This window comes from Pagrus major, chromosome 11 (assembly GCF_040436345.1).
Source record: "Pagrus major chromosome 11, Pma_NU_1.0".
Taxonomy (NCBI): domain Eukaryota; kingdom Metazoa; phylum Chordata; class Actinopteri; order Spariformes; family Sparidae; genus Pagrus; species Pagrus major.
Window position 1 is genome coordinate 7,388,359 of NC_133225.1, and position 26,271 is coordinate 7,414,629.

The following is a 26,271-nucleotide window of genomic DNA, read 5'->3' on the forward strand; positions in this document are numbered from 1 at the left end:
CATGTACAAACACATTCACAGAGCTGTTTTATTTCATTTTCTTACTGTTTCCACCACAATAGTGATGATCACGATATTTTCTACATTTGAAACATCTCAAGCCACATTCAGTACAATCTTCAAGAAATGCCAAGGGGTTCAATTCAATATGAAACTGATTAAAGGATGTAGATTGTCACATTAGAGAAGCTCGAACCAGAAAATGTTTATTTCTACTTCAAAAATGATGTAAAAAATTAACTGCTTACCAAAATTTTAATCAATTCTCTACTGATCAACGACTCAGACGTTACACTGAACAAATCACAGTCCCTTCCTCAGGAGGTGAGCGGTGTCGTGTTGCCCAAACAATGTTGGCATCAGTGAATTAACGACCACTCAAGCTGAATCTCTGTTTTCCACAATTAAAACAATTAAGTCTTGTGCTTCAGGGAGACTGTGTTGCACAGTTAGTGTCGGTGTCCCTCACACCTTTTCTCTCGAGGTCGCAGCGTTCAGCTCGATCCTTCCCTCACAGTCGTTACCGTGTAGACGTCGTCCCGACGCTGAGTTGTGATCGGGATCTGCTGCCGGATGTCGGCTAAATACTGCAGGTCTGGGAGCGGGTCACATGTGGATACAGAGAGGTTTAGCACAGGCTCAACATGTAGAGAGAAGACATCGCCTCTTTATCAATACTGTCCGCAGAAACAAGCAAACCGCTCTTCTCACTCACCGATATCAGCGTAAATAACGGCCTCCTCTGCTCCGGCCTTTGAGATCACTTCTCCCCTGTAACCACAGATTGTAACAATCACAGGTCTGCAACATTCAACACCTACAAATACTCACAGATAGACGGCACAAGATATAGTCATTATTCGAATATGAAACCAATTTCCAAAGAGAAAACATCTTTTCTTCCATCTTTCCCATCAAACTCCCCGTCTCTTCCCTCTCTGTAACTTCAAAATGGTCAGTCACATGCACCCGTACTCCTGTCATGTCAAACATGAAGATAAAATAACTTGAACTAGAAGAACCTGGACTTAAACATGGAGTATGTATTATGTACCATGGGCTGACAACAGTGCTGTGACCCCAGGCGACGTATGAAGCGGTTTCATCTCTGGCAGGAGAAGCTGTGGCCACGTACACTTGGTTATCGAGCGCCCTGCGAAGGAGACAACCACATGATGTATGTATAATTATGTAGAAGTAAACTGTAGCGTATAAAACCTTACCATGGTTGTGAAAGCAGAGAAATTAATAATTCATAATGATCACATCGTTGCCATCGACAGAATCATAAATAAGAGCACTGTCTTTTTGTCTTCATATTACATGTGTGGTTTGGAGTATCATGTTATCTCAAGGTTCACTCTGATAATTATTTTTCAGTAGGAAAAATGTTTTTCGGACTCTCAGTCTCACCTCCCTCTCTGCAGGAGCTCCCAGTGGGCTGGACCAGTCGTCATGTTGAAGGCTCCCGGGTAGACCAGCAGCTGACAGCCTGAAGACAACAGGACAACCAGATCAGCTGTCCCGCACGCCATTAAAAACCATGGATGTCATCTGCACAGGCTCACCAGACACTTACCTCTCCTGCTGTAGAGCTGTGCGAGCTCCGCAAACCTCATGTCGTAGCAGATCCCCACACCCACTTTACAGAACGCTGTGGGAGGAAATTACAGAGGAGACACATTACAATGATGCTCGTTCGGTCCAGCTGCAGGGAAGACGACAGGAGTCGGGGGATGTCGCTTACGTGTTTCGAACACTGACAAACTGTTGCCTGGGCTCAGCGTCTCAGACTCCTGGAAGCGGATTTTCCCCGGAACGTCGATGTCAAAGAGGTGAATCTTGAAAAGTGAAGATAAAGACTTTGAGGTGGCGAATATGAGGTCATTAAGTAGTTTAAACAAATATTTGTAGTTGCTTCAGGAGGGAGTATTATGGATATTATCTTACATACGTACCTTCCTGTGTTTAAGAATCATCTCTCCATCAGGCCCGAACACTGTACAGCTGTTATACAACTTCCCACCATCCTCTTCAGGGATGGATCCTGAGAAAAAGTCACATTGTTGAGCTTCAGTATGATTTTACTGTTGTTTTTCTTGACTGTAATCCACTATCTTTTTAATTAGCACCAGGTTAATCTAACCATCTGACAGATAGGAACCAATGGCAACAAGCCTTTCAAGTTCAGTACACTTCCTACAGTCTTACTGTGTGTGTCCTTCAGTGATGTCATTCAGTGGCTAAGTTGCATTGTGGGTAATGTAGGCAGCAGGTTTTGAATAAGAAGAAGAATGCATGGAATAAAAAAGTTGATATTTCTGGTTGTGCTGTATCTATTTTGATCATTTGTTTTGAAACGGTCCATAATGAGTCCAACAGTGTTATAGGAGTGTAACGCTCGACCAGTGGACTCCTTATCAAAACCTGGACTGCAACGTAGCCACTGACATCACTTAAGGCAATTTATCAGATTACATGCAGCTTCCTCTGGAGCCACAAAAGGCTTTATACTACTGCCGTGTCGTTACAGCCATAAGGGATTCCCTACCTCCCACTAGATACACCTTATTCTCCTTCGCTGCCTCTGACAGCACCTGAGTCGACTCTCCTGGGATTCGCTCAGCATACGAAGCGAAGAAGCCGGTTCCATATGGAGAATTGAAGCATTCCTGTATCAATGACAACACCAAGATATTTTTCACTTTTCAAAATTTCACTTACTCATACAAGAGAGTTTGGTGCACTGCAACAGGAAATAGACAAAACATTAGCAAATGCAGAAAACATTAAAAGTGTTGGATGGCAGCCTCAGTGCGGCGCTCTCTGATTCTGAAACATTAATCATTACGGCGACAACACAGACGTCACATTGAGAAAAAAATGCAGCAGTTACGTAAAAACACAAGCAAATTAAGATACACATTCACCAGTCTGACGACACTGTGGACACACTCCACTAGTGATAAGTAAAAGGTTAACATTAGGTGCACAACAAGGACTTTATAATCATACCTGGACAACAGCAACAATTTAGCGCCTGGCTAACTTCTCTTCTAGACTTTCCAAATATTTTTGGACCGAATGGCTCAAATTATGATAGTGAATCGAGTCATTTCGTGGGGTTGTGGCGCTAAAGTCTTTTTGGGCCCCAGTGCATCACGTGACGATGTGATAACACGGTTTGGCCGTTACGAAAACTGGCTTCAAAGCCTGGCGCTCTTCCCCGGTTAGGCTGGTGTTTAACCTGCAGCTCTGATAACACAGGAAACACAATATTAAGCAAAACTAAAAGGTTAAAGGTGCAATATGTAAGAATTGTTTTTGTTTTCGTGTCAAACATTGACTAAAATTATCAACATAAAGTGAAAAAATAAGAGTTTTTATGTTATGTCAGAGACGTCTACATATTGTGTTAGCATGCTAAACCAGCTAAGCTCCCTGTCTGCAACGCTAGCTGCACGGCTAACAGAGCTAACTAGCTAATGGCAGCTCAACTAGCAGTCACTCTGGTGAAATGCTGCCCCCTGTTGTTTGGAGTATGAATTCATGAAGTTGCCAATTCTTACATAGTGAGTCTTTAAAACTAAAAACAGCAGAGTTAGCTATTTTTTGGGGGGATACGGCTGTGAAATCCCCCCACAGCAGAGCCCCTCCTCACCGGCAGCAGCACCACTTTGCTGCCCTGTCCCGCAGCCTCCTTCACCAGCCCCCGGGCTCTGCTCAGGTTGTCCGCCTTGACGCCGGACACCTGCAGCTGGACCACAGCCAGACGAAACTCTGAGAGGACAAGAGACAACTTGTGACTGAGTGTCAACACGGACCGCAGCCGATGATATTAAACTTTAAATGTATTCAGCTGCACGTTAATTAGCTTAAACTTCAGAATAAACAACAGACAGCTTTGTACTTACTGGACATCGCTTTAGCTAAAGTTGACATGTATGCAGAGCGGTCCTGTTCGGTTCTAACAGTCCAGATGAGACATGGACCTCTGGTCCAGAAGCAGACAGACAACACAGGGCATGTGATTCCGGTGAGTATTTGGCTTTTCAAAATAAGAGTCTATACTCCTGGCACGGCTTTTATGACCACCAGGAGGTCCGCTAAAACAACATACAAGGATACAAAACAGCTAAAATGGACGGCTGGATATGCTAATTGATTGTTATACTAACCTAAAGTCACTCTACGAGACATGCTAGAGCTGATATAAAGTTCAGAACCTTTATTGTGAAGTTGAAAGGCGAAGTGACGTCAGCAAGGGGGTGGGTGTTTAGCTGCCAATCCAGCTTCAGACAATCTCTTCCCTCATTGGTCAATCAAATCAATGGTAAATATTAGTTATTATATTATATTATCATTTAAAAAATGTAAATATTAGACACTTGTAGGGTTTAGTCTTCATAACAGGTGTTATTTGTAATTATAATTTATGTTTACATTAAATACAATTGCCTCTGAATGAACATTTTGGATGTTGAATTTTAAATCGACTGTCTATATTTAATTCTTATTCATTAAACTGAAGGTAAAGCCAGAGGGCACCACAGAGCAGACTCCTCTTATTGCTACTGGCTGATTTTGCTTGTTTACTTGTCCGTCGTTCAACATGGTCACCATGTAGGATAAAATATGATGTGGTAAAGCAGGTAGACCACATGATATCCCTGCTCCACTGTGACTTGTTTACAATAGTCTGAAATAAGACACCAGTGTAAAGGTTGTCTTTGTTCTGGTATTTGAACACGACAGCAGCTTTACAACTTAAGAGTACGAATGTGCTCGATCTGTGACGGCTCAGCAAATATACCCACTATTTTAATGTACACATGTCAAATAACACTGTAAGAATGACTATACGTACACAGGTGCAGTCAAATAATCTCCATTTATTAAAAACAGAAATGCTTAGAAAATAATAGCAGTACAGTAAGGTGCAAATTACAGTTGAGACATGTTGCATTTCAACTAGTGGTGACATCCTTTGCCAGTGATGTTACAGATGATGTCAAGACTCCAGATCAAGGACGTTCCAGTCAATACTGAAGAATATCACAAAATTACAACACAATGCATGGATCACGCAGGAATGCTATGAAAGACCGGAGTGAAAAAAGACCAGATTTATGAGTCTTTGATTCAAGTTTTGGTTTTTGTCGCCCATAATTTAAATGTGCCATGTGTTTTAAGTTGTCCTCTCCCCTCATTTTAAAAGATGAACAGAACAAAACCCTCTCTGGACTCAGTCAGTTTGAACGGTCAGGAAGGTGTTGCATCACTTCAGAGGCTTTGAGGCTGCCTACACAACTAGACTCCGACACAAACGAACGAGTAAGTGAGGAACAAAGCGAGGAAAAAAGTCCGAAACAGAGTTTAAGATTAGAGGAGAAGCAGCAATATACTGTGATATGTTGCCACTGCTGGTGCCAATATCACACATCACAGGCATGAGGCCGAAGGCAACAGTGGCAAGCAAACTGAAACAGATTCGTTTCCACTAATACGATGGAGAAGACAGACTGATTTGAAAACACAGATATAATAATGACTTTTCTTATTACAATTATTCTTTTCACTCCTTTCAAAGCTGTGCCCAAAAGTGCAAGCACAGTCCTTGTTACAGCCATCTTTTCTTTCTAAATATGTAGAAGTTAGCATTCAATTGCAGTATTAGCCTTCCAGACGCTAAAATAATCAACTGGAACATTTTTGTTTGATTAACTGGGGAAGATAACTCACATACTGAATCTGAAGAGGATGGAAAAATACTGAGGTGCTCAGGCTCTTAACAACTACAATCACAGGACCTTCTGTTGTAATACTAATGTAGTCCAGAGGGGCTGTGAGCGCTGTTTTCTCAGAGCTACATCACACTGCTATGAGATGAGGTTTACTTCATTAATATATGTAAAAGCAGAGAACAAATCATCTCCCAGAAACTCTGTAAAAGGCTTATTTCTTACTCTATAAAGAAAGGGAAAGCTGGTTCAGGAGCCAGTTGAAGTTTCACTGCATATTCTAACTATCAGGATATGCTTTCAAAATGACATTGCAAAGGTCTGTGCTGATATAGAGCAGTTTACACAATATATACACATCACACGTTTTATAAACATCCTCAAATAATTCCTATTTAAGGCTGCCTGCTGGAAAATAAAAGTTATCAAAAACAGTTGTTGCGGTAGGAAACCTGCCTCGTGTGCGTCTTAATGTTTGAGCTGGCTGACTCGTGCTCACTTCCACACCAGAACAATGAACAAGGATTAAATCAAACTCCCAAAGCATCTGAAAATTAAATGACTGAGCTGCAGTAACGTTCACCACAACACAAATGGGTCATAATTGAGTCAAAGGAAAAGGTCAGTCATGTAGTGATTCGACAGGTCGGTCAGTACGCTACGTTAAGGCCAGAGGGAGGTTGCCAAAGTGGAATTGCACTGTAATGAGATCTGTTTTATCAATAATAAAGAAAAACATACAGTTTAACCAATATTGTTTAAATTACTGTAAGAGAATGGTTGGACGACTGCGGAGCACCTAAGTATTTCATCACACACAGCCTCTCCCACAGGCCTGCAGTCAGCAGTGTATCCCCCCATGTCCCAAACACAGACAACACAGGGCTTCACAGTCAACACTGCACTGGATCTGTCCAGGAGGGAGAGCGGGAGGAGGTTTCACTCTTGGCAGACAGAGATACTTCTTACAGTTTGTGTCACGGCTTGCCGTCGTGACCCTGTCGTCTCCCTTTACGAGCTCTCCAGAGCATCGAGGACTTTCATGATCTGCTGCTTAATGACCTTAGTGGCGTCGCCTGCGTTGGGTATCAAATATCTGAGAAGAGAACGGAGGAACCAGTAGTGAATTAACAAATAACCGCCAACAAACACAAAATATTCTCTGTGATAATATTCTTCTTCTCATGGTTTTTCACAGTAATGTCTGGTTTGATGCAGCAGTTCCCTCATCCAAGACAAGTTTCTCCCAAGAGAGACAATAATGTCAACCTCAAACTTCTGTATAGAGTTTCATAAACATGAACAATAAGATAATTGGAATTTAGCTTCTCATCCATTACTTGTCAATGACAAATTTTCCTTTTTTCTTTTCCTTAAAACAAAACAAAAAAACAACCCCTACCTCAATAACATGCTGTAATGTTACTGGATAACTTACCTAATGGCTCTGAGGGCCCCTAAAATGAAAAGAATCAGGATTTTAAATCTTAAATCTTTAATCAATCACCTCTCAACTGCCGATATCTCCACTCCAGCTGAGTTGTTAGTGCCAAACTTGAACGTGATCAGTTCTGGGTGCTTTTTTTTGGATGTGATCTTCACCACAGAGTTCAGAGCTTGTCTGGACTGGATGTAGGCGAAGCCTTTCCTCGAGGCGATCTCCCGCAGGCAGTACATGTGAGTCGCTGTGATCAACAAGTGGCTGGAAAAGACAAAAGATTAACAAAGTCAGTATCACGATTCATGGATTGCTGAATTATTACAACACCTCTTGTTGATTCATGTTTAAGGAAGTGGAGATTAGTCATGTTGAAATGCGTCTTATTTCCCAATCCCGCCCTCCACACCCATGACAGCTAGGGAGGATGTGTGTCAGGATGTCAGGTGACGAATATTTTTACTCACCTGGGGAACATGTGACCGGTTTCTTTCACCTCATTACACGGAATGTGATGCTTCACATCTGGTTTGTTTATCCAGGTCTGAATGTTGACAATCTCCTTCCTGTCGTCGTCTGACATGGAGGAGCTGTCGATCTCATCTGAGGGGCATTAGATACAGGTTAATATTTCGTTTTTCAAAATAAAAGTCGATCTCATCTAAATAAAAGTTCTCACATTATCAAAATATTTTCAATCTTCATTTCTACTGCAGCTACATTCAGGCGGAGTTTACCTGTATCATACTCCTCTTCATCACCAATACTGAACACAGGCTTCACCCCGCGGTAAGGTTTGCCAACACGGTCGCTGCTGCTCACGTGCCTACAGATGGAACAGGGCAGCATCAGCATCAGTGAAGGATGTGATGAAAAGTCACATTAAATACACAAAAAGCAAGGCTTCACACAAATAGAAATGGCATGACGAACTCCAGGCTTCAGTAAAACAGTGTTAGCCCAAAACTGCCAGGTTATGCTGTTAAATACAAAGAAAGAGGTTAAATGAGACATTTAGAGCTACAGGAGAGCTACAGATTAGTCAGTGTATGATATTCAGGGCTATTTGCAGCTAATCATTGTTTGTTTTTATCTTTTATTGCGTATGTTTCTGCATAGCCCTGGCTATCATCTAACAGAACTATAATGAAATGGAAAGACAGACTGTTAGGAGCATCTCCAAGCAAACAGCAGTGAAGCGAAAGTTCTCCCTCACTGATTCAGGAGTGAGTTGTGGATGTAAAGATGACTCAATGCTTCCTGAAAAGCCGCATCAGCTTCAGTGGTGCTGAACATTGTTAGTGAAAGCATGAGGACAGACCCTAAACATCTCAGCCTGCCCACACCGTATGGGGGACGTGTGGTGTTGTAACATGAGTGAGCGGTGTGGGCATACTAAGCATGCGTTAATGTGACAGACTAACTCTCCTATAACCCAGCGGACTGCTGCGGGTCAACAGCCAGTGGGGCATGCTGGTGACAAACAGCTCGATGTCAGGGAGCTCTTACCGATCTGGAGTCACCTTCTCTGGCCAGGGCAGATTGAAAGACATTCTAGCGTGGGATAAGGCACAAGGTTTGATGAACTTAAGATACAAAAAAAGTCCACTGCTGTGCACGTCACTACAGTCTTTGAACATTATTACAACCTACATGGTTCACACTTGAAGATGTGATCAGACAGGTGTAAATTTGTAGTAAACAGAAATGACAAAGTAGCAGGAGCACCTAATAAATGTTTGCTATTTTTTGTTGGAGTTTATCGCAGATTGAAAAAATTAATGTAATATTTGTTTTCTAGATGAAGTGACTTGTTTTGTGTTTGTGAGAAGAATCATACAGTTGAAATTGTAGCAAATTTTCACCCCTAAAACCAAGATGCCAGAGTATTTAGTCCTGTCAGTTTAAAGGGTTATGGTTTCTTAGTGAAGCATTTAGAGGAGGAATTCGGTCCTCACCTTTCTACAGGGGTGGAGGTATTCTCAATGAAGCTGATCATCTTCTCCTTCACGTTTACCGACTTCGACTTGAGAGCGAACGTCATTTTGTTGACCAAAGACTTGACGCCTTTGCTGTCTCCTGGGCTACTGAGTGATTCTCCCTGTATCAAAAGGAAAGAGGATAATCTCTTTGAAGAAGTAAAAATGTTTCCAACATAGAGCTGAAACAAACTGACAACATTATGCCTCTGTGATTTTCTTGAAGTCAAACTGCTAATGTGTGTGTTCACGAATGTTTTGGCCACTTACATCAGCAGAGCTGAGGCTGCTGTGAGATCCTGACGTGCTGACGATCCAGTGGACGTACGAAGAGTCGAGACCCTCCACATTCATGTCGACCAGATGTTTTTGGAGAGCTGGAAACACACAAATCTCAGTGAGTTTTCACCAATATCCAAACATAAACACATACACTGGTTATTTATGACAGAAGAAAAGTATGGTGAGAATGTGTACACGTAACATATACGTTATCCCTGGCATGAATGTTTTCTAGAGTCAGATAATCTACTCACCCATAAAACCTCCTTTAGCGATGCTGACATATTCTTTGTTTTTCTGTAACAGAAAAGCTTTAATTAGCAAAGATGTTAGCAATTCATGTTGCAATTCATGTTCCCTCTAGCTACCTTCTCGTCCCTCACCTGCAGGAAATGTGCCAGCACCATGTTCATGTACATGTCCTCCTCCTCCCTCCCGCTGCCCATGAAGCACAGGTGTTCTCCGCTGGCGATGGAGCCGGACTCCAAAGACTGCTTCTGAGCCTCCAAGAGGGACTTCACAGAGAGAGCAAATTCAGAGGGGTTCTGGAGCATCTGTGAGAAGAAAGGAAAACACATTTATTACTCCATATATTCCATAAATTTCATGGACTAACCTTAACACAGAAACAATATCGCTCTTACCAGGTCGGAGTCCAGGTGAAAAGCTGTAGACAGGTGCCCAGAGTTGTACTGCTCGGCAGGCCGACAGTCCACCACAAAAAAACGGACCCCATCCTGAAAGTAAAACCCAGTATTATCAGGTTGCACATTCTTCTCCCTTTCTTTCTACTCACAGGGTTAACTTCAAAAGGTTAATACTTTAATATTTAGTTGAGAATAACCTCAGTGACCTGCTGCAGCTGGTTGGCCTGCAGGATCTCAGGGACCGACACGGGGAGACACAGGGCCTGACTCAGGTCAGTGTCCTCTTCTTTAAGAGCCACCAGGCTGCTACCAAACAGATTCTGGTTCATCTAACGGGGCAGAAAAAACAGAAACAATGAGTTCTCTTGTGCAGTTGCCTTTAGCTCTTTGGTAGCATTCTTGGTTCTGCTCAGTATCAAATGGATTTTTCATCCATTCAGAGCACCTTACCTTTCTGAGTGACAAAGGGGTCTTGCTCTGGTAATACTGGGCCAGAGAAATCAAATCCTCTATGTCTTCAGCTTCCAGGAGAGAAGGAGACGATTCCAGCGTTTCTGTGACAGAAAAAGCCTCGTTTAAGTCAAGGGTTTAACATGATTTCGAACAAACCGCAAGTAAAATGAGTCAAACTTACTGATGATGTCCTCTTTGCTTTCTCCCTCTTGTGAAAGGATGCCCTCTCTTAGAACAAAAACAAACAAAGACAAACCACATTTGCATTTAAGGCTCTTCAGCGTGATCATGTGTCTGTACTGCATCCACTAGCGGCTGCTTACTTGGCATTGACGAGGATGATAAGCATGAGGAAGAAGATGAGGAAGGGGTCAGCCTGTTGAAGGTAGAAGTCCCACAAGGCCTGGGTAACATCAGGAAGGCAGTGGCTTGAGAACAGACTGCCCATCTATGGAGAAAATATAAACACAGACACATATATACTAACAACAATAACATGTCAGAATGACTCTGACAAATAGTGACCGTTTAAAAGAAGAAACACATACCCAGTTGATGGCGTAGGAGTCGGGTAGGATCTTTTTGGTGTCCAAGAAGGAGCAGAGCTCCGGCTCGTGGTACTGCAGCAGTAGTCTGTACAGGTGGAAGGGTCGGCCGTTTGGCACACAGTCCCTGAAATGAACATGTGTGACACCGGTTACAATTCAAGTCTATTTAATGTCTTTTTGTGAGCTGAAAGTGAGGGATGATTAAATCAGCGTTCAGACCTGGGGATGTATTTGTTCATGAAAGCATAGAAGCAGTTGTAGAGGTCGCTGCGAGGAAGGTGAAGCCCTAGTAGAGGTTTGAGCAGGTGGGGCCAGCTCAGCTCCGGGGTGAAAGAGATGTTGCGGGACTTGCAGTAGAAAGTGATGACCGACTCAACATCGGACACCATGTCACTCCTCTCCTCCTCGGATACTCCCAGCTGGTCTAAACACACAGTAACAAAAGCATGAAGCGTTAGTATTCTTCTGGAAACATCTTACAAATGTGGTAATCTACATTTGATACTCAAAAACAAGAAGCAGAGTAGAATTACAGCAATTAGTTGATAAAAAGAAATCTAATCGCCAACTATTTTGATAATCAGTTCATACTTTCAGTCATTTTCAAGCAAAATGTTCATTTGCTGATTGCAGTTTCTTGAATGGAAGGATTTGCTGCTTTGTCATTTATGACAGTAAACAAAGAGTCTTTGGGTTTTGGACTGCAGGCTGGACAAAGGAAGCTATTTGAAGACATCACTTTGGGCTCTGAGAAATCGTGATGACAAGTTTTTTTCTTTTTTTAACATTTTATAGACTAAACAATCAATAATAGAAACAATTGTTAGTTGCAGCCCACAAGGAGAAAAATGTAGACAAAGAGCTAATCAGCATGAAAAAGAGCACTGAAAACAGCACCTTTTCTGTAAGCTGAGTTTTTCTGGACATCATTCTCATGTGAGGCTTTCTATTTCGAGCTGTATCAGATCTTGTTGTCAACTTGTCAGAAAAGCAGACTAATAAAAGTAATTTGTTCCTCTGAAAAGCTGATGATCTTCTTTACAGACTGGCAGACCCAAAATTAACATGACCTGTCTTTCTTCTCTCTTGCTGCTTCCTGGTGAGTGTGTCCCATCTCCTGCCTCAACTTGAAACACACACTCACCAGAAGGTGCTAGAAACGCCACTTTCTGTAGCTGAGTGTTTCACATTTTCTGCTCAGAAATCTGTTTGATGGCTGAACAGATTATGTTAATCATTTTAATTCAGCATTAAATGAATACTCCTAATATAAATACAAAGTAATAAGGTGCAAAAAACAAAGGGTAATGAATCCATTCTTACATGTCAAACTAGCTGCCACTAATCTGACAATAATGAGGTAATATAGGTTAATGTTTACACAATATTTGGCTACTATCAGTGTAATACCTTGAAAATCACATAGAAATTCTTCAATTCAAAATTGTTAATTACTATATTACAGTGCTGAAATTCATCCTCCCCTATGTTCCATACATTCCCGTCCTTCTCAAGTTAATATGTATGAATTATGTGTTTATGCTGCGAGTTGTTCCTTGGAAACACTTGTGGTAGTGTAATAACCCAGAATCAAGTCTGCAAACCACTGAACTTCCTGTTTCTGTTGGTTTTTCATGCGAAGCACACGTCTTTCCATGCCATAAGATTTTTATTTTTTCCATTTTCAAACTTGAAAACTTCAGCCTTTACAGACGCTGACTCTAAAAATAAGACCAGTACTTTTCATTCTGAGGGGGATTCAGATCCTGGAGCTGCACAAACAGCTAGTGGCTAAATTCATCCTGTTAATGTTGAAGTGCTGACTAAATGCTTTTATTGCAGCAAATCCAAAGTGAAGGATTGTGTTGGGGAATTTACTCACCAATCAGCTGCTGACTGCGGTTGTGAATGAGGGTCTGTTCTGGTAAATCGAGGACGCCATCCCACGGAGACAGGCTGTCCCCTTTTCCAGAGACATTTAAAGCGATCTGCCAACACAAAAGCAAGGAATCACTGCAAAACATGCAGCTACTGAGTGACTAAGGGACACTTGATAATCACATGTCACAGACTGAGACTGATCTATAATCTCCATTTATGACCAGCTCATTTGCAGAGCTGCAGCTGTATGAAATGATCCATTAGCTTGTGATACTTGTTACTACACCTCAGAGACAAACAATCTGTGCAATCCAGTAATGTCTTTATAACAAAATCAATCAGCTTTAGCTAAAGTACAGAAGCTAAACAGAAAGGTGCAGTAGATAATGCCACTTTTCATAGAATGGCATTTTACACGCATGTCCAACAACACTGTGATGCCTTTGGTAGCGTTTACTAGATAACAAGATGAGCACAGGTGTTAAGCTATTGTATGAAATGCTTCATAGATATAAAATGTGCGGCAGGAATGTGGTTTCAAACAAAAGCTGGCGCATTAGTTGTGGGTGTGTCTGTGTCATAAAGAGGGGATAGCCTTTACGTCAGCTGAGACTGAGCTGCAGGTCTGTCCTGTCTGTTGACTTTTGTCTGACGTGATAAATTCCCACCCATTAAGAATGTGGACTCTACTTATAGAAGAAGTACCGGCTTCAAGTAATACACATACACAATATTTCGCACACTGTAAAAAATGAACTTTCATAATGACATGTTTAACAGTCACATTACAAGGGAAACTGCTTTCATTTTCAGCATGCATGGACAGATTACCATCAAGCCTCTTCTCACCTTCCACATCTTGGCCCTGTGTTGAGCCGACTGCTCCTGGACCTGGACGACGCCTCGGTCCATCTCCATGTCAGAGCCGCCAGAGTCCAGAGCTTCGGCTAGATCCTGGTCCCTGAGGAAGCACACACAGCACAGAGTTAAAAAAGTGAATAATAAATGATACATTTAATTAATCTAAAGAAAGAAGAATTGATGTGTGTGACATGTTTCAAATAGCTCCATCTTATTGACAGATCATTTAATTACAAAATGATCATTAGTTGTGCTCCATGTAATTGTTGTTATACAAATTACAACCTCAAAAACATTACTTAGGTTGAAAGATGTTCAGTTTGCCTTTTCATTACTACTCAGCTTGGTCATTCATCAGGAGATTTCCCTTAGCAGACAGATATCATGACTTATAAAAGATACGGCTAATCTTTTTTATGAGGACATTAATCTCCAGTGTTAGCTCTTCAACTAGTGCTTTGACAAGCCCGGTACTTCACTGTCAACTTCAAGACTACTTTAATAATGTTCGTTAATGTGTCTACGATGGTTCTGGTTATATTAGAGTTTAAAATATCACATAAGAGGAACAAAGTGGAGCTAAGTTACAAGCTAATGTTTGTGACTGAAGGGAAGCAGAACTCGACAAACACCGGTACCTCTAGCTAGTTATTGTTAGCATGCTGGCTAACAGGCTTTGCCTCTACAACTTGTCAACGCGAGACAGACAGAGACAAAAACATAAACTCTTTGAAGGAAGCTTTTTTTTTTAGTAATACACATCCGTCTTAATTGCTGAGCTGGTCATATATGTGAACCAACTTGGCTAGTTAACATTAGCTGGCTAGCTGCCGAGCAGTAACGGTACCGAGCTGGTTTCGCACCAGCGTTCACCGTCAGCAGGACGGACCGAGTACGCAAACTCATATTTCGTGACTATGAATCAATATCCAGTCAGATGAAACCGACACAATTGTTTGACAACCGAAAACACGTCTCATATAACGTCAGTCCGTAGAGAAACGGTCTCACCAGCTGCCCTGAAGAGCTTCCTCCACGGCGTCCGCCATTGTTGTGTTGACGGAGACACGTCAAATGCCGTCAACGCGGCCGAGGTGTCGCAAAACCCTGTCAAGTGATTAATGAGCCATTTAAAGACTTAAAGTCTGGTGATGAGTCAGATAAATGTTCTTGTTCAGAGATTTAAACAAAGCTGAGGGTCATATTTGTTGAAACTTTGTAGTTTTTAAATGCAGCATTTATGATGAAAGAAACGTATTTCCTGATGATGACAGTATAAAAGGCCTTAATGAGCCTGTAGGTGTTGACAGGATTAAGGCTGTTCCTCATCACCCCCACTGTGTTGTGTTTTAATTACATTTATCTTCATAATGTGTGTTTTGGGGGATTTTATAAATGTATTTTAAACTTGCAAATTGATTGAGAAAAGTTGTTTTTTTATATAAACAAATGAAACAACTAAAGAGTAGTGCATATGAAAACAGGCATTTCTAAAAGGGACTGGGAAGAAGTGTAAATGTATCTAATCCCACCCCCTCTCATTAATCTTTTAGCTGATAATTCAGCATAGGCTCCCTTATTTAATCATTACTTATGAATACATAAATAAATAAATACATACAAACACCAAAACCATCTTTTGTCCTGCAAAATATAATTTAGCTTATCAACCATTATCTTATTTATTAAAGCTTATATATTGATAACTTTTGGCTATAAACATGTACTATTCCCATAATTAATTATATATGTTATAATGATTTAAGTATGGATTCACCAGCATCCACTTACCCCTCACCATACATATCTATATACATTTACTTTCTGTAAACAAAAAACAAATAAATAGGAAAATAAAATTAATAAATAAATGAACAACAAATACAAAAAGCATCATATCCCCTAGTGAATTTTAAAGCCCTTCATAATCCCTGTCACCACTAGTAACATTAAAAATGGCTCTGAGGCCCCTAAATGGAGTTCAGCCATCGTTAATTTATTAGTCACACCTGTGCTTCTCATACTGACTTGACAAAACTGCTCAATTAATCACACGTAGGTTTACTTGTTGAGGGTTAATGTGTTGTTCCTATTTTATGAAATGATGACAGAAGCACAGATATAACAAAGATATAAAAAATGAAGTAGTAACGCTCTCACACAGGTGTTAGATTTGAGGCAGGTGTTACATTCTTTGCCTGTAGGTGGCAGCATCAACATGTCTTCATCTTTAAAGCAACATTATGTAACTTAATGTTGGTGGCACAGTGTCTTGTAATAGGATGAATGGTGTCTCTGTCCCAGCCACTCTGCCCCATCACTTGTTTCTGCACTATGTAACTTCAGTGCGAGGGGAGGATCACAGTGTAACATACGTGTTTACTTCAAGATATTGTTATGATGTAATGGGTTTTGTTTGTATTTACGACAGTGGTGTTGCACTCAGAAACTGTGACACACAAAATGCCAATTATAAACTGCTTAAAAATTCTGCTTTACTACAGGTGGTGCAGGTTAGCATGTATCAGGTTAGCATCCTGTTTGCTGACTACTTGACATTAAAGGAAAAGTTTTTTTTAATCTAATTTAAAATGAATTGAAAAGTTCAGACAAAAGGGAAAATTATTTCAGTGTCTACTCACTCTGAACACCATAATGGCTCCATACAGCTCGTCAGGTGTTATCAAAGTGTCCAGAAGCTCAGAGATCCCACATTGATTTGAAGAGACATTACTTACACCCTCTTTAAAGCCAAAATCTTCACTGTAGCTGCTTAGCTAAAAGCCTCAGCACGCACCCAGTCTGAACGGGTTGCAGGAGCTCGCCCTCGCGTCGAAGGTGTAAATGTCTTTTCAAATCAATTCTGGAGACTCGGATTACACCAGACGAGCCGTATGGAGCCATTTTATGCTTTTTCTCTCAACTGTGAAGTCCCCATCTACTTCAACACTTTCCATCAGCATAAGGGTGAGTAGATAATGACTGAATTTTCATTTTGGGGTGAACGTTTCCTTTAAAATGAGATTTTAATTACACACCGGTTTCATTAGCTGCTGAACATTTAATGACGAGTGTCATGAATTATCTGTAGAAGTCAGTATTGGGCAGAAATATCATAGACAAGAAAGAAAAAGAGACAATAAAGCAACGTAAAACTGTGAAATTCATTCCAGGAATTATAACTTTATTAGGATTCATATTCTCTTTTATTTTGGTCACCATACATGTCGCTGATGAAGAATGTCTGTGTAATATTTATCAAACAGCCAAAGTTAAGTGGATACCCACAAATTATCCGCTGAGGGATAAATCAATTTCTCAAAGGTTTATTTCTTGTGTGATTGTGTAAGTTTAAGAAAGACGGTTTTTGTTGAGAAGTCGTCCTCACCAGCTTGCAGCTTGGAATGCATGATTTGGTTCCTTCGTATTACAACATTCAATAAAATTTAGCCATTACTGCTGCTACATGAATGAATGTCACAGAACAAGACGTATTTAAATTTAGTTTTCTAAAAATTAAAAAATGTTCCAAACATACAAACATTCAGCGGCGATGGCTAATTTTTATTTTACATAGTACAGATGCTACTTGAGAACCAGATCATACACAGTGCCAAGAGATTCTCAGGGCTGCATGTGGGTGGGAAGCAATAAGGCTCGGGTTTGTGAGAATATAATTTGAAAATGTGAGAAAAAAAAAATACGACTGTCTTCAGTTGAAACCAAATATCGCATGAAAAATAAACATTTTACAAGAAAATAGAAAATAAATCATGTTTATCAATTGAAGTGAGCTAGGAAAAAACACTGAATATCCAATCCCTTGTGACATCTTCTGACACTCGAGGCAATTCAAAAAAATAACATTTTTCAAAAAACTAAAAAGACACAAAGCTGTTTTAAGTTTATCTAATCAAAAGTGTTTTGCCCAAAGTCTCTTATAGTTAGAGTTTTCCTAGTGTTCAAGACAGCACGAGCATTGCATTTACATTTATTTATAAAGTGAACATGCTGCACAAAGTATATATAAAAAAAAAGAAAACAGGCGATCCCATGATTAAAAAAAAAAAACACTTCAGGCTGCTAAGCTAAGTTCTCTGCTGCTCCGTGTCCATGGGATCAATTCCAGCATTACAAACACAGACATTACACATTTGACTATAATTTTAATCTTGCATTCAGAACTGATAATGTATGTTACAATAGGAAAAGGAGCTGGACAAAACCACTTTAGATCAGCATAAATTAACAAGTGAACAGTCCATTAGAACTATATAAAGCTCTCACAGTATTTTCTGTAGATTTAAAATTGTCACAAAAAGCCTTAAAGTCAGTTATCGGTTCAACAGACTGCGCACACTTCAACTCCCGTTTTCTTTGACATAGCGACTGTTAATTAGACAGGTATACATGGCCCTTCATGTATGTTTTTTTCTCTCTGAACACAATCCTTCTCTTTACTGAGCAATAAAAGGGTTTGACGACTGAAGTGTCAGCGTTGATTAAGACCCCCCTCCCCCCCACGCCCAACATCCCACCAAGTCAGACCCAGATTACAGCCTCTGCTTTGACAGTGAATAGAAATCCTTCTCTCCGTGATAGCGAACCCCTTGAATGTGATGTAAACACGGTGTGTATATATATATCCAGGGCTCTTACATATATCTCACATAATCCAGTACTCACTTTTTACAAATCAAAGTTAAATCAGACAGTTGCACTTTTAAACACAGTTATGTTGAGCGATGAACAGATTGGCGATCGGTTGGCGGAGGAGTTACAGTGTCGGAGGTTTCAGCCCATACTTCCTCGCCACTTCTGTCTGGGCGTACGCTGCGTCACATAACGAGTACAAATGGGCCATCTCCATCTCTGACTTGGCTAGGTTAATCGCCTTGTTGAACATTTCTATTGCCTTGTCCAGATTGCCCCTGAAAGTTAAGTTCTCCGGTTATTTCAAGCACTTCAAGAAGTCTTCTCATGTGTGGATTGAGACAAGTTGTTAATCTCACCTTTGAACTTCGATGGTTCCCATAGTTTCGTAGGCGAAGTCACATTTGTTGTCGATTTCAATCGCCTTACTGATGAGCTCTAGACCCAAGTCGAGGTCTTGTTTCCACTGGAGCTGTAACAAACTGGACAAAGATTGAACATTTAACAACAGATGCCTGGTTTACACATATGTTATCTTAATAAATGCCTATATAAACAGAAAATGCCTACCCCTTGTGGACATATGTGGTAGCGTTGTCTGGTTCCAGTTCAATACACTTGTCATACATCTCGTCTGCTTTTCCAAACTGCTGCTGATCAGTCAGAGCCTGAAAAAATACAAAGTTGTGTTGTACATGTTGAACACAATCAAGCACATCAACAAGGCCTTTAGCTTATTTTTTAACATATTGTAAATAAGCAGAACAAACTAGTACTAAAGCATCAACTGACGTGTAAAAAGAAAATCATGTTTTTGGTTCTGTACCTGAGCGTAAAGAGCGTAGCCCTCGGCACACTTGGGGAACCTTCTGATGACGTCCTCAAAGCCGTCCATGGCTGTCTGTACTTGTGACGGATTGTTTCCAGTATATGCTTGTCTGTACTGAAGAACACAAGAGGAAAAAAACACAAGAAACTCAGCAGCTAATCTTGAGCTGTAGCACTCATTACTGGTACAGAAAATCCAGTTTATCTATTAGATATGTTAGATAATGGCACACTTGCTTTTCAAATCGTAAGTTGAGTACTTACAAGAGCAAAGCACTTCTGTGCCTGTGCGAGAGCAGAGTCAGGCCTGAGCAGGATGCACTCATCAAAGTCTCCCACCGCCTCGTCCACCTGATCCAGTAGGATTTTCAGCTGCGCGGAAATAGAGACATTAGTGAGTGCTAATGCATAGAGCGAAAAAACATTAAAGATAGTAGTTGTCAACAGACAGCCAATCAATTAATAAACTTGAAGAAATCAGTTGAGCCACACTCCCACCTGTCCCCTGTGGTGATAAACATCAGGGTTGCGTGTGTCGATCTCGGCTGCCATGTTGAAATCTTGTGTAGACAGCATAGGCTGCTGCTGCTGCATGTACATGCTGCCACGCTTGATCAAAGCGTTGGCTCGTAGCTGCCGACATGTAAAACGACAATAGAGAGTGTGAGTTTGTAGTCGCTTACAGTCCTACTAATCCATTATCCCAGTAGTTGAATTGCCGTGAGACCAAGCTGTCAAATAAACAGTCCGTACCTTCACATTCGCGTCGTGCATGTTGATTACCCGGTCCAGATCGGGCTGAGCAGCAGTCGCGTTACCGATCAGCAGGTAGAATGTGGCACGCAGCAGGAGGGCCTCGGCAGTGTATCGACCACCTGACTCGATCTCCTTGGTGCATTCACTGATGATTTTGTCGTAGTTCTCCTCCTCCATGTACTGCTTTGCCTTCAGGTAGCCAGAGCTGAAGAGGTGAAAAAAGAAATGAGGTAACGTTTTAATCTACCTGGGGCCTGAGAGGGAAAACGCAAGACTTTCTGGCTCCGGAGCCGCTGATTAGAATTATTACAATCAAGTTATGGCACGTACACACTTACTCATAATCAACAGTGGCAACAGTTTATAATATCTGATCTTAAAAACTGGAATAGAGAAAAGAGTCAATAAGCCAAAGTCAAATATTAGCTAACCACATTCATAATTTAGCAGACTTCAATTTCCTTAATGGATTAAAGTATGTGAATGCTACTGTATGTTAGCCTACATTAGACTCAGCTGTAACCTGACAGCAACAAAATGCAGGTGGCAGTAACTGAAGCTGAAAATATGGATCGAACAGATAAGATAGGGTTTAATTTGGACCTCTGATTGTAAAGTCTGAGTTCGACCCAGCAATAGGTGATAGTTGAAAATGTGACTAGGTTCAAACTAACTAAATTTTGAGCATTCAATGAATATACACATGTGTTAATAAACCACATATACCCAACATATATTCAAACTCTTTTAAACTACATTTACTCATGTTTGGGAATCTTGTCTTTGGTTGGCACAACCTTCGTCGTCACGTGAAACATTCACATGCTCACCATGGTAGCAATGTCACAACACGACAAATGATTGTTCACTGATGAGTGTGTTGTGTTTTTAAAGCTTCATACAGATTTATTTTACCTAAACAGTGATAACTAGGGTAATGAACAGTAAATGTTTCAGTGCAGGGGGACTGGTTGTCCACCTGCCACTATGTGATACAAAAAATAAAACCTGCCAGCATTCATGTTAGGTTCACAGAGTACGTTATCACAGTAAGTGACAGTAAGTAAAGCCGTTTCTGATTCTGGTCAATTCCTTCATCTGTCTATTGGTAAAGCACTGAATTTGATGGATGTATCTGAATTACTTTGTTCGTGCATCAACAGTTGGTCAATATTTCTATTTGTCCAATAAGCTGTTCTGTAGAAATTCTTAACAAAACCAAATTTTCCAGATGCACACCAAAATCAGAGCTGGAAAACCTGACATTCAGTGAGCAATTCATGATCTCTAGCGGATGCAACGTTTGGGATTTGATTAATCAGTGCCCTGTTCTCTAGCACCAACTTCAGGTCAAACATTCTCTGCATGATATCTTTAATTCTTAAACTCTAAACTTCAGTTCTGCAGTTTTACACCCATTATCTTGCTTGTTATACATCTCTCTGAGCTTAGAGTTACAAGGCTTTATTTCCCCATTTTGTTAAGTCAACCCAGGGTCAAAGATCCATGTGAAAGATTCCCAGCAATATTACACTTCCCCACCTGCCACCAGCAACGACCTGAGTGCTACCAGCTAAGGTGTTACTAAGTGAACATCGTCTGACCTTCCAGTGACCTCAGCTGCCTCGCCCTCCTTGTCCTTGTCTTCGTCTTTCTTCTCCCCCTTCTGCAGGGGCTGCGAGATGATGTCGTCGGTGAACGAGCTAAAGTAGGATTTGATGAACTGAGGAGAGGGCATCATCGGTTCACGGTTCTACAAAAGAGGGGTTAAAAAAAAAAAAGAATAAGATTACTGTGATAATTCAGAGAAATTAAATTAAAACATGTGTCTCGAAATTGGACAAATACCTTGTATTTGTCTTTGGCCTTCTCTTTTCCCAGTTGTTTCAGCACCTTGTCTGCTAGCAACATGCTCTGTTGGTTCTGGAAAGCCTCAAGAATACACACCGCTGTGACGTCTGCAGGACACACAGGGAACAAAACCAACAGTAAATAAGTCGCACAATTCAAGTGAAATTTGAAAATATTTTTTTGGAAGAAAGGAGAGAGTCTCACCCTCTAGACACTCCTTCTTGTTGTCTAGTTTTTCCAGAGCTTTGGCCCTCCTGAACAGAGCCTTGACATAGCGTGGATTCATTTCCACGGCCTGACTGCAGTCCTGTACCACTTCTGTCCATTTCATCTGAAATATGAGGTATAAGATGATAATCTTCTAAAAGATATCTGCATCTGAATATACAGTGTGAATGGAGAGACCTAAAGCATATACCATATCTGAAAACCAATAGTGAAACTAATCTTTGAAAAGGTCCGGTGTGCAGGATTTAGTGGCATCAGGCAGTGAGACTGTAGAGTACTACCAACTAAACACCCTTTGCCTCAACATCTATTACAGTGGCCACTATAAATACACAAATGGGAAAGGCCCTCTCTAGAGCCGGTGTTCAGTTTGTCCATTCAACATTGCGAAACATTGCGTCCAACATGGCCGACTCAGTGGAAGAGGACCTGCTCCCTCTGTAGATATAAAATCATTCTAAGGTAAAAAAAACCCGACAGTTTCTCAGTTTCAGGTGATTATGCACTAATGAAAACGTGACTCTGAATATTATATCCCATTTCTGCCGATAGATCCTCCTAAATCCTACAAACTGGACCTCTAAAACAGAAAATCTGTAACCAAGACATAAAACACAATAACACAGTCAAAACATGCCAATGATAAAACAAGTCTGAATAAGCCACCAACATTTCACTGCTGAAGACTGGAATGAAATTTTCTTTACTGATTAATCAAAGTTTCAACATTACAGCGAGTTGGAGAGCTTTTGTGAGCAGAAGACCTCATGAGGTTGCGCCAACCTCTGTGAGGTAAACCTTCGGTCACACATGAGGGTGGAAACTTTTGACTTTTTGATTGTAATGATTTGCACAGAATCTGCAACACATTCACCGAACAGGAGCAACAACTTTCCTGCAAAGGTATGCCATCTCTTCTGGCCTTAATCTCTGCACAGAATAAAAGGCGGCGTTGCTCACCTGCTGCTCGTAGGCTGCGGCTCTGTTCTGGTAAAACGTTGATAAATCAGTCTTCTGCTCTGTGGGGCACAGTCCGATGGCCTCTGTGTAGCACTGGATGGCGTTCTCATACTTGCCAGCCTTGAAGTACTTGTTGCCCTTGTTCTTCGCTGCTTGGGCCCGATCCAAAGGGCTCTAAATGAAAGAGAGAGCAAAGGAAACAAATATCGATTAAATGCGACTCAGTGGACGGCTTTAAGGATTGAAGACCCTAAAGACTATTTTTGTGTCTACATAATTAAGAATCCCTCAGTATCTTCAGATGGGCTGTGCGAGTGAAGTGCACGCTGTTGGGACTGAATGCCATCAAATTGACAGGCAACCATCGCTGAGGACCATTTTCAACAAGTCAGACTGATTTAAGGAAAACAACTGTAATACTAAACCACCCATAATTATGCCGTTGCCCTGGAGAAAGATGCTTACCTACTATTGCTGACTCCTTTTACATGACTGCACATTAATATAACATAAGACCTCATATGAATCCTGTCTGATTTATCACATGGCTGTTAACTTACATTGCAACTTTCTCACAAAAAGGATCTCATGACCTCAAACTCACTAAAATACTGCAGCTAAAGAAGACACTTTATTGGTTTCTACATGGTGAAGGGACTATCAACGAGTCACACTAGTTGCATAAGTCAGACTGCACATTACCCTGCGTGAAACAACAAAGTGAGTGAAGTGACCGTGTGTTATACTACCTAATAAAAACAGCCTGATTCAAATGACAGCCGTCCCCCGCCCCTGTCGTCTTTCTGAGAAGATCACGTTAGCTCGCATGACCAAAAGCGAAACGAACAGCTTAGCTACCAACTGTTAAAACGTCATGTTCTCATATTGTCCTCATAAGTGTTTTACCTCCTAATTAAGCAGCAGCACTTACATATTCATGCCCACCACGCTTTCTTCACTGGCCTGTCACGTTAACACATTTCCAACCTGGCTAGCTAACCGAGCTAACGCTAGCTGCCCTGATAACGTTAGCCTACGCGACAGGCTAGCTAGCAGTCACCACAGGCTAATCCAGCCGCGGTGAACCGGTTGCTGTCGGCCTCGCTCTGGTGAAGGTGGCTGTCAGTGACGGTGCCAGGAGCGTTAGGTGTCCTTGACTGCGCCGCGTCGGCAATGACACGCGTGCCCAGAAAGGTGTGCGCGCCGCATCGAGGCGGCTCGTGCTAACAGCAGCGGTGTTGCGACACATTAGCATCGGAGCGGAGAGGAGCCGTTAGGCAGCGGTGTGACGTTACCATGTTCTCCTGCTCCCGGCCGGCTCGCGCCGCGCCGTCTTGGCCCTGCACGGGACTCGCGCTGCCTTCTGGTGTTTTCCGCTCCCCGGTGCCTTTCCTCTCCTTCGTCCTGCTGCGGTTCCACAGGTACACCGCGCCCACTCCCAGCACGATGGGGGTCCCGACTAACAGGGCCAGCTGCCAGCGGGGGAGTCCAGTCCCGGACTGCGGCTCGACTGGCTTTGAGGCAGCCATGATGTACGACCGAGCAGAGTTAGCCAGCAGCAGCAGCAGCAGCACACAGCGTGAGCGGCCGCTTCTTCTTCCCGTGCTCCGCGAGGTCACTGACAGCCCGAGGAATCATGGGATACTGGCGGCCGAGAGGCGGGGGCTGTGGGTACTTGTAGTTCCTAAGTGCCGTTTTGTAGTCCAAACAACACACGAGAGCAGTTTTTTTTAATTTCTCAAATAACTTATTATTATTGTTGTTGTTGTTGTTATTATTATTATATTATATATATTATTGTTATAATAATGACCATTATTATGAACATTCTTAATATTAACATATTATTATTATTATTATCATCATCATCATCATCATCATCATTATTATTATTATTATATTATTATTATAATAATGACCATTATTATGAACATTATTAATATTAACATATTATTATTATTATTATTATCATCATCATCATCATCATCATCATTATTATTATTATTATTATTATTATTGTTATAATAATGACCATTATTATGAACATTATTAATATTAACATATTATTATTATTATTATTATTATTATAATTACCATTATTATGAACATTATTTATATTAACATATTATTATTATTATCATCATCATTATTATTATTATATTTATTGTTATAATAATGACCATTATTATAAATATTATTAATATCAGAATCAGAATCAGAATCAGAATTCCTTTATTTGTCCCGCAAATGGGGAAATTCCTTAGTCACGGCAGCCAAAGGACAGTATCACACTTAAACAATAATAAAAAGTAAAAAATAAACAATATAATAAGAGATAAGAAATAGAATTAACTTGTATATACATAGTATTTACAATATGAACTTGGTATTTACAATATGACATAGTATTTATAATATGAACAGTGTAAGTATAAACAGTTTGGTATTGTTATTTACAAACAATAAATAATAAATATGGGTATTAAAAATTGTCCAATTAGTGCAAACCAGAAAGTGTGTGGATATGTGTAGAGTTTTGTATTGCACAGATATATAATAATATTAATAATAATATATAATAATATTAATATTAACATATTATTATCATTATTATTATTATTATTATTATTATTGTTAATATTATTATTCAGTATAATCAGTCATACCAGTTCAATGTATAAGGAACAGAGAAAAAAAAGACAAAAGTAACAACAGGCAATGGCAGAATGAGAGAACAACAGTAAATAACTCAATAAAAAATGACTTTCCTCAGAGTAAATATAAATTACTGAAATGCATTTCTCATTGGTCACCAGATTAAGAGGCTCAAAGTAACAATCATTTTCAATTTAAATTAATTTAAAGGATTGAGTTGAATCGAAGTAACCTCAGAGCAGTAGGTTCTCTAGGACGGTGCCAGTGATGCATCTGAGTCTGGGTTGTGGTAGGCCATGCACTGAACAGCTGTGTAAAATTAGTTTGAAATGTGCATCATGTAATCTGTCACTATAGCACACAAGAAACATGTTAGCAGGTGTAATTACAGCATTAGCCTACGTTATCATGTATTTACTGTAACGAACTGTTCGCACAGTATCTGAAGTTATAAAGAAAGGCCTAGAAAGAAACTAGCAGGCCTGTCGCCAACCACGTTTACCATTTAAT

General features: G+C 40.7%; 3 protein-coding genes across 6 annotated transcripts; all 3 read right to left on the reverse strand.

The window, feature by feature from the left end:
• Window positions 1-14: 14 nt before the first annotated feature.
• nit2 (nitrilase family, member 2) lies at window positions 15-4,008 on the reverse strand. Its single transcript, XM_073477017.1, has 10 exons — window positions 3,915-4,008; window positions 3,662-3,780; window positions 2,552-2,672; window positions 1,959-2,047; window positions 1,748-1,841; window positions 1,580-1,654; window positions 1,414-1,492; window positions 1,055-1,153; window positions 716-771; window positions 15-595 (listed from the first exon to the last, which is right to left on the reverse strand). Exons 1-10 carry the CDS (start codon window positions 3,940-3,942, stop codon window positions 495-497), a joined length of 861 nt encoding a protein of 286 aa, XP_073333118.1. The 5' UTR covers window positions 3,943-4,008; the 3' UTR covers window positions 15-494.
• An 864-nt stretch (window positions 4,009-4,872) lies between these two features.
• Window positions 4,873-14,935, reverse strand: tbc1d23 (TBC1 domain family, member 23). 4 transcript variants are annotated; one of them, XM_073476566.1, is made up of 19 exons: window positions 14,842-14,935; window positions 13,819-13,930; window positions 12,971-13,076; window positions 11,308-11,512; window positions 11,089-11,212; window positions 10,864-10,988; window positions 10,722-10,768; window positions 10,538-10,641; window positions 10,285-10,416; window positions 10,085-10,177; window positions 9,824-9,994; window positions 9,695-9,737; window positions 9,429-9,535; window positions 9,138-9,280; window positions 8,689-8,733; window positions 7,917-8,005; window positions 7,647-7,782; window positions 7,249-7,443; window positions 4,873-6,837 (listed from the first exon to the last, which is right to left on the reverse strand). In XM_073476566.1, the coding sequence occupies exons 1-19, from the start codon at window positions 14,877-14,879 to the stop codon at window positions 6,753-6,755; spliced, it is 2,100 nt and encodes a 699-aa protein (XP_073332667.1). In that variant the 5' UTR covers window positions 14,880-14,935; the 3' UTR covers window positions 4,873-6,752. The 4 variants fall into 4 exon arrangements, with proteins under 4 accessions (XP_073332667.1, XP_073332668.1, XP_073332670.1 ...); XM_073476567.1 differs by having other exon boundaries at window positions 10,294-10,416; window positions 14,842-14,909; XM_073476569.1 differs by lacking the exon at window positions 8,689-8,733 and having other exon boundaries at window positions 6,670-6,837; window positions 10,294-10,416; window positions 14,842-14,909.
• Window positions 14,936-16,993: 2,058 nt separating this feature from the next.
• Window positions 16,994-24,718, reverse strand: tomm70a (translocase of outer mitochondrial membrane 70 homolog A (S. cerevisiae)). The gene is made up of 12 exons (XM_073476328.1): window positions 24,402-24,718; window positions 23,107-23,280; window positions 22,123-22,249; window positions 21,916-22,025; window positions 21,672-21,820; window positions 20,065-20,272; window positions 19,810-19,944; window positions 19,576-19,683; window positions 19,310-19,426; window positions 19,054-19,151; window positions 18,843-18,965; window positions 16,994-18,761 (listed from the first exon to the last, which is right to left on the reverse strand). Exons 1-12 carry the CDS (start codon window positions 24,633-24,635, stop codon window positions 18,608-18,610), a joined length of 1,737 nt encoding a protein of 578 aa, XP_073332429.1. The 5' UTR covers window positions 24,636-24,718; the 3' UTR covers window positions 16,994-18,607.
• Window positions 24,719-26,271: the final 1,553 nt, after the last annotated feature.

Bases quoted from the DNA above. Each gene is read 5' to 3' on its own strand.
- nit2 (XM_073477017.1), bottom strand. From the start codon at position 3,942: ATGTCAACTTTAGCTAAAGCGATGTCCA. The intron at 1,842-1,958 runs GTACGTATGTAA...TCACTTTTCAAG, and splicing joins TGATTCTTAAACACAGGAAG to ATTCACCTCTTTGACATCGA. The intron at 1,154-1,413 runs GTGAGACTGAGA...TCTCCTTCGCAG, and splicing joins GAGCTCCTGCAGAGAGGGAG to GGCGCTCGATAACCAAGTGT.
- tbc1d23 (XM_073476566.1), bottom strand. From the start codon at position 14,879: ATGGCGGACGCCGTGGAGGAAGCTCTTCAGGGCAGCTG. The intron at 10,642-10,721 runs GTAAGTTTGACT...TTTCTGTCACAG, and splicing joins AAGCAAAGAGGACATCATCA to AAACGCTGGAATCGTCTCCT. The intron at 6,838-7,248 runs GTGATTGATTAA...TTCTCTTCTCAG, and splicing joins GAGATATCGGCAGTTGAGAG to ATATTTGATACCCAACGCAG.
- tomm70a (XM_073476328.1), bottom strand. From the start codon at position 24,635: ATGGCTGCCTCAAAGCCAGTCGAGCCGCAGTCCGGGACTGGACTCCCC. The intron at 18,966-19,053 runs GTAGGCATTTTC...ATCTTTGTCCAG, and splicing joins ACCACATATGTCCACAAGGG to TTTGTTACAGCTCCAGTGGA. The intron at 18,762-18,842 runs GTGAGATTAACA...CTTAACTTTCAG, and splicing joins GGAACCATCGAAGTTCAAAG to GGGCAATCTGGACAAGGCAA.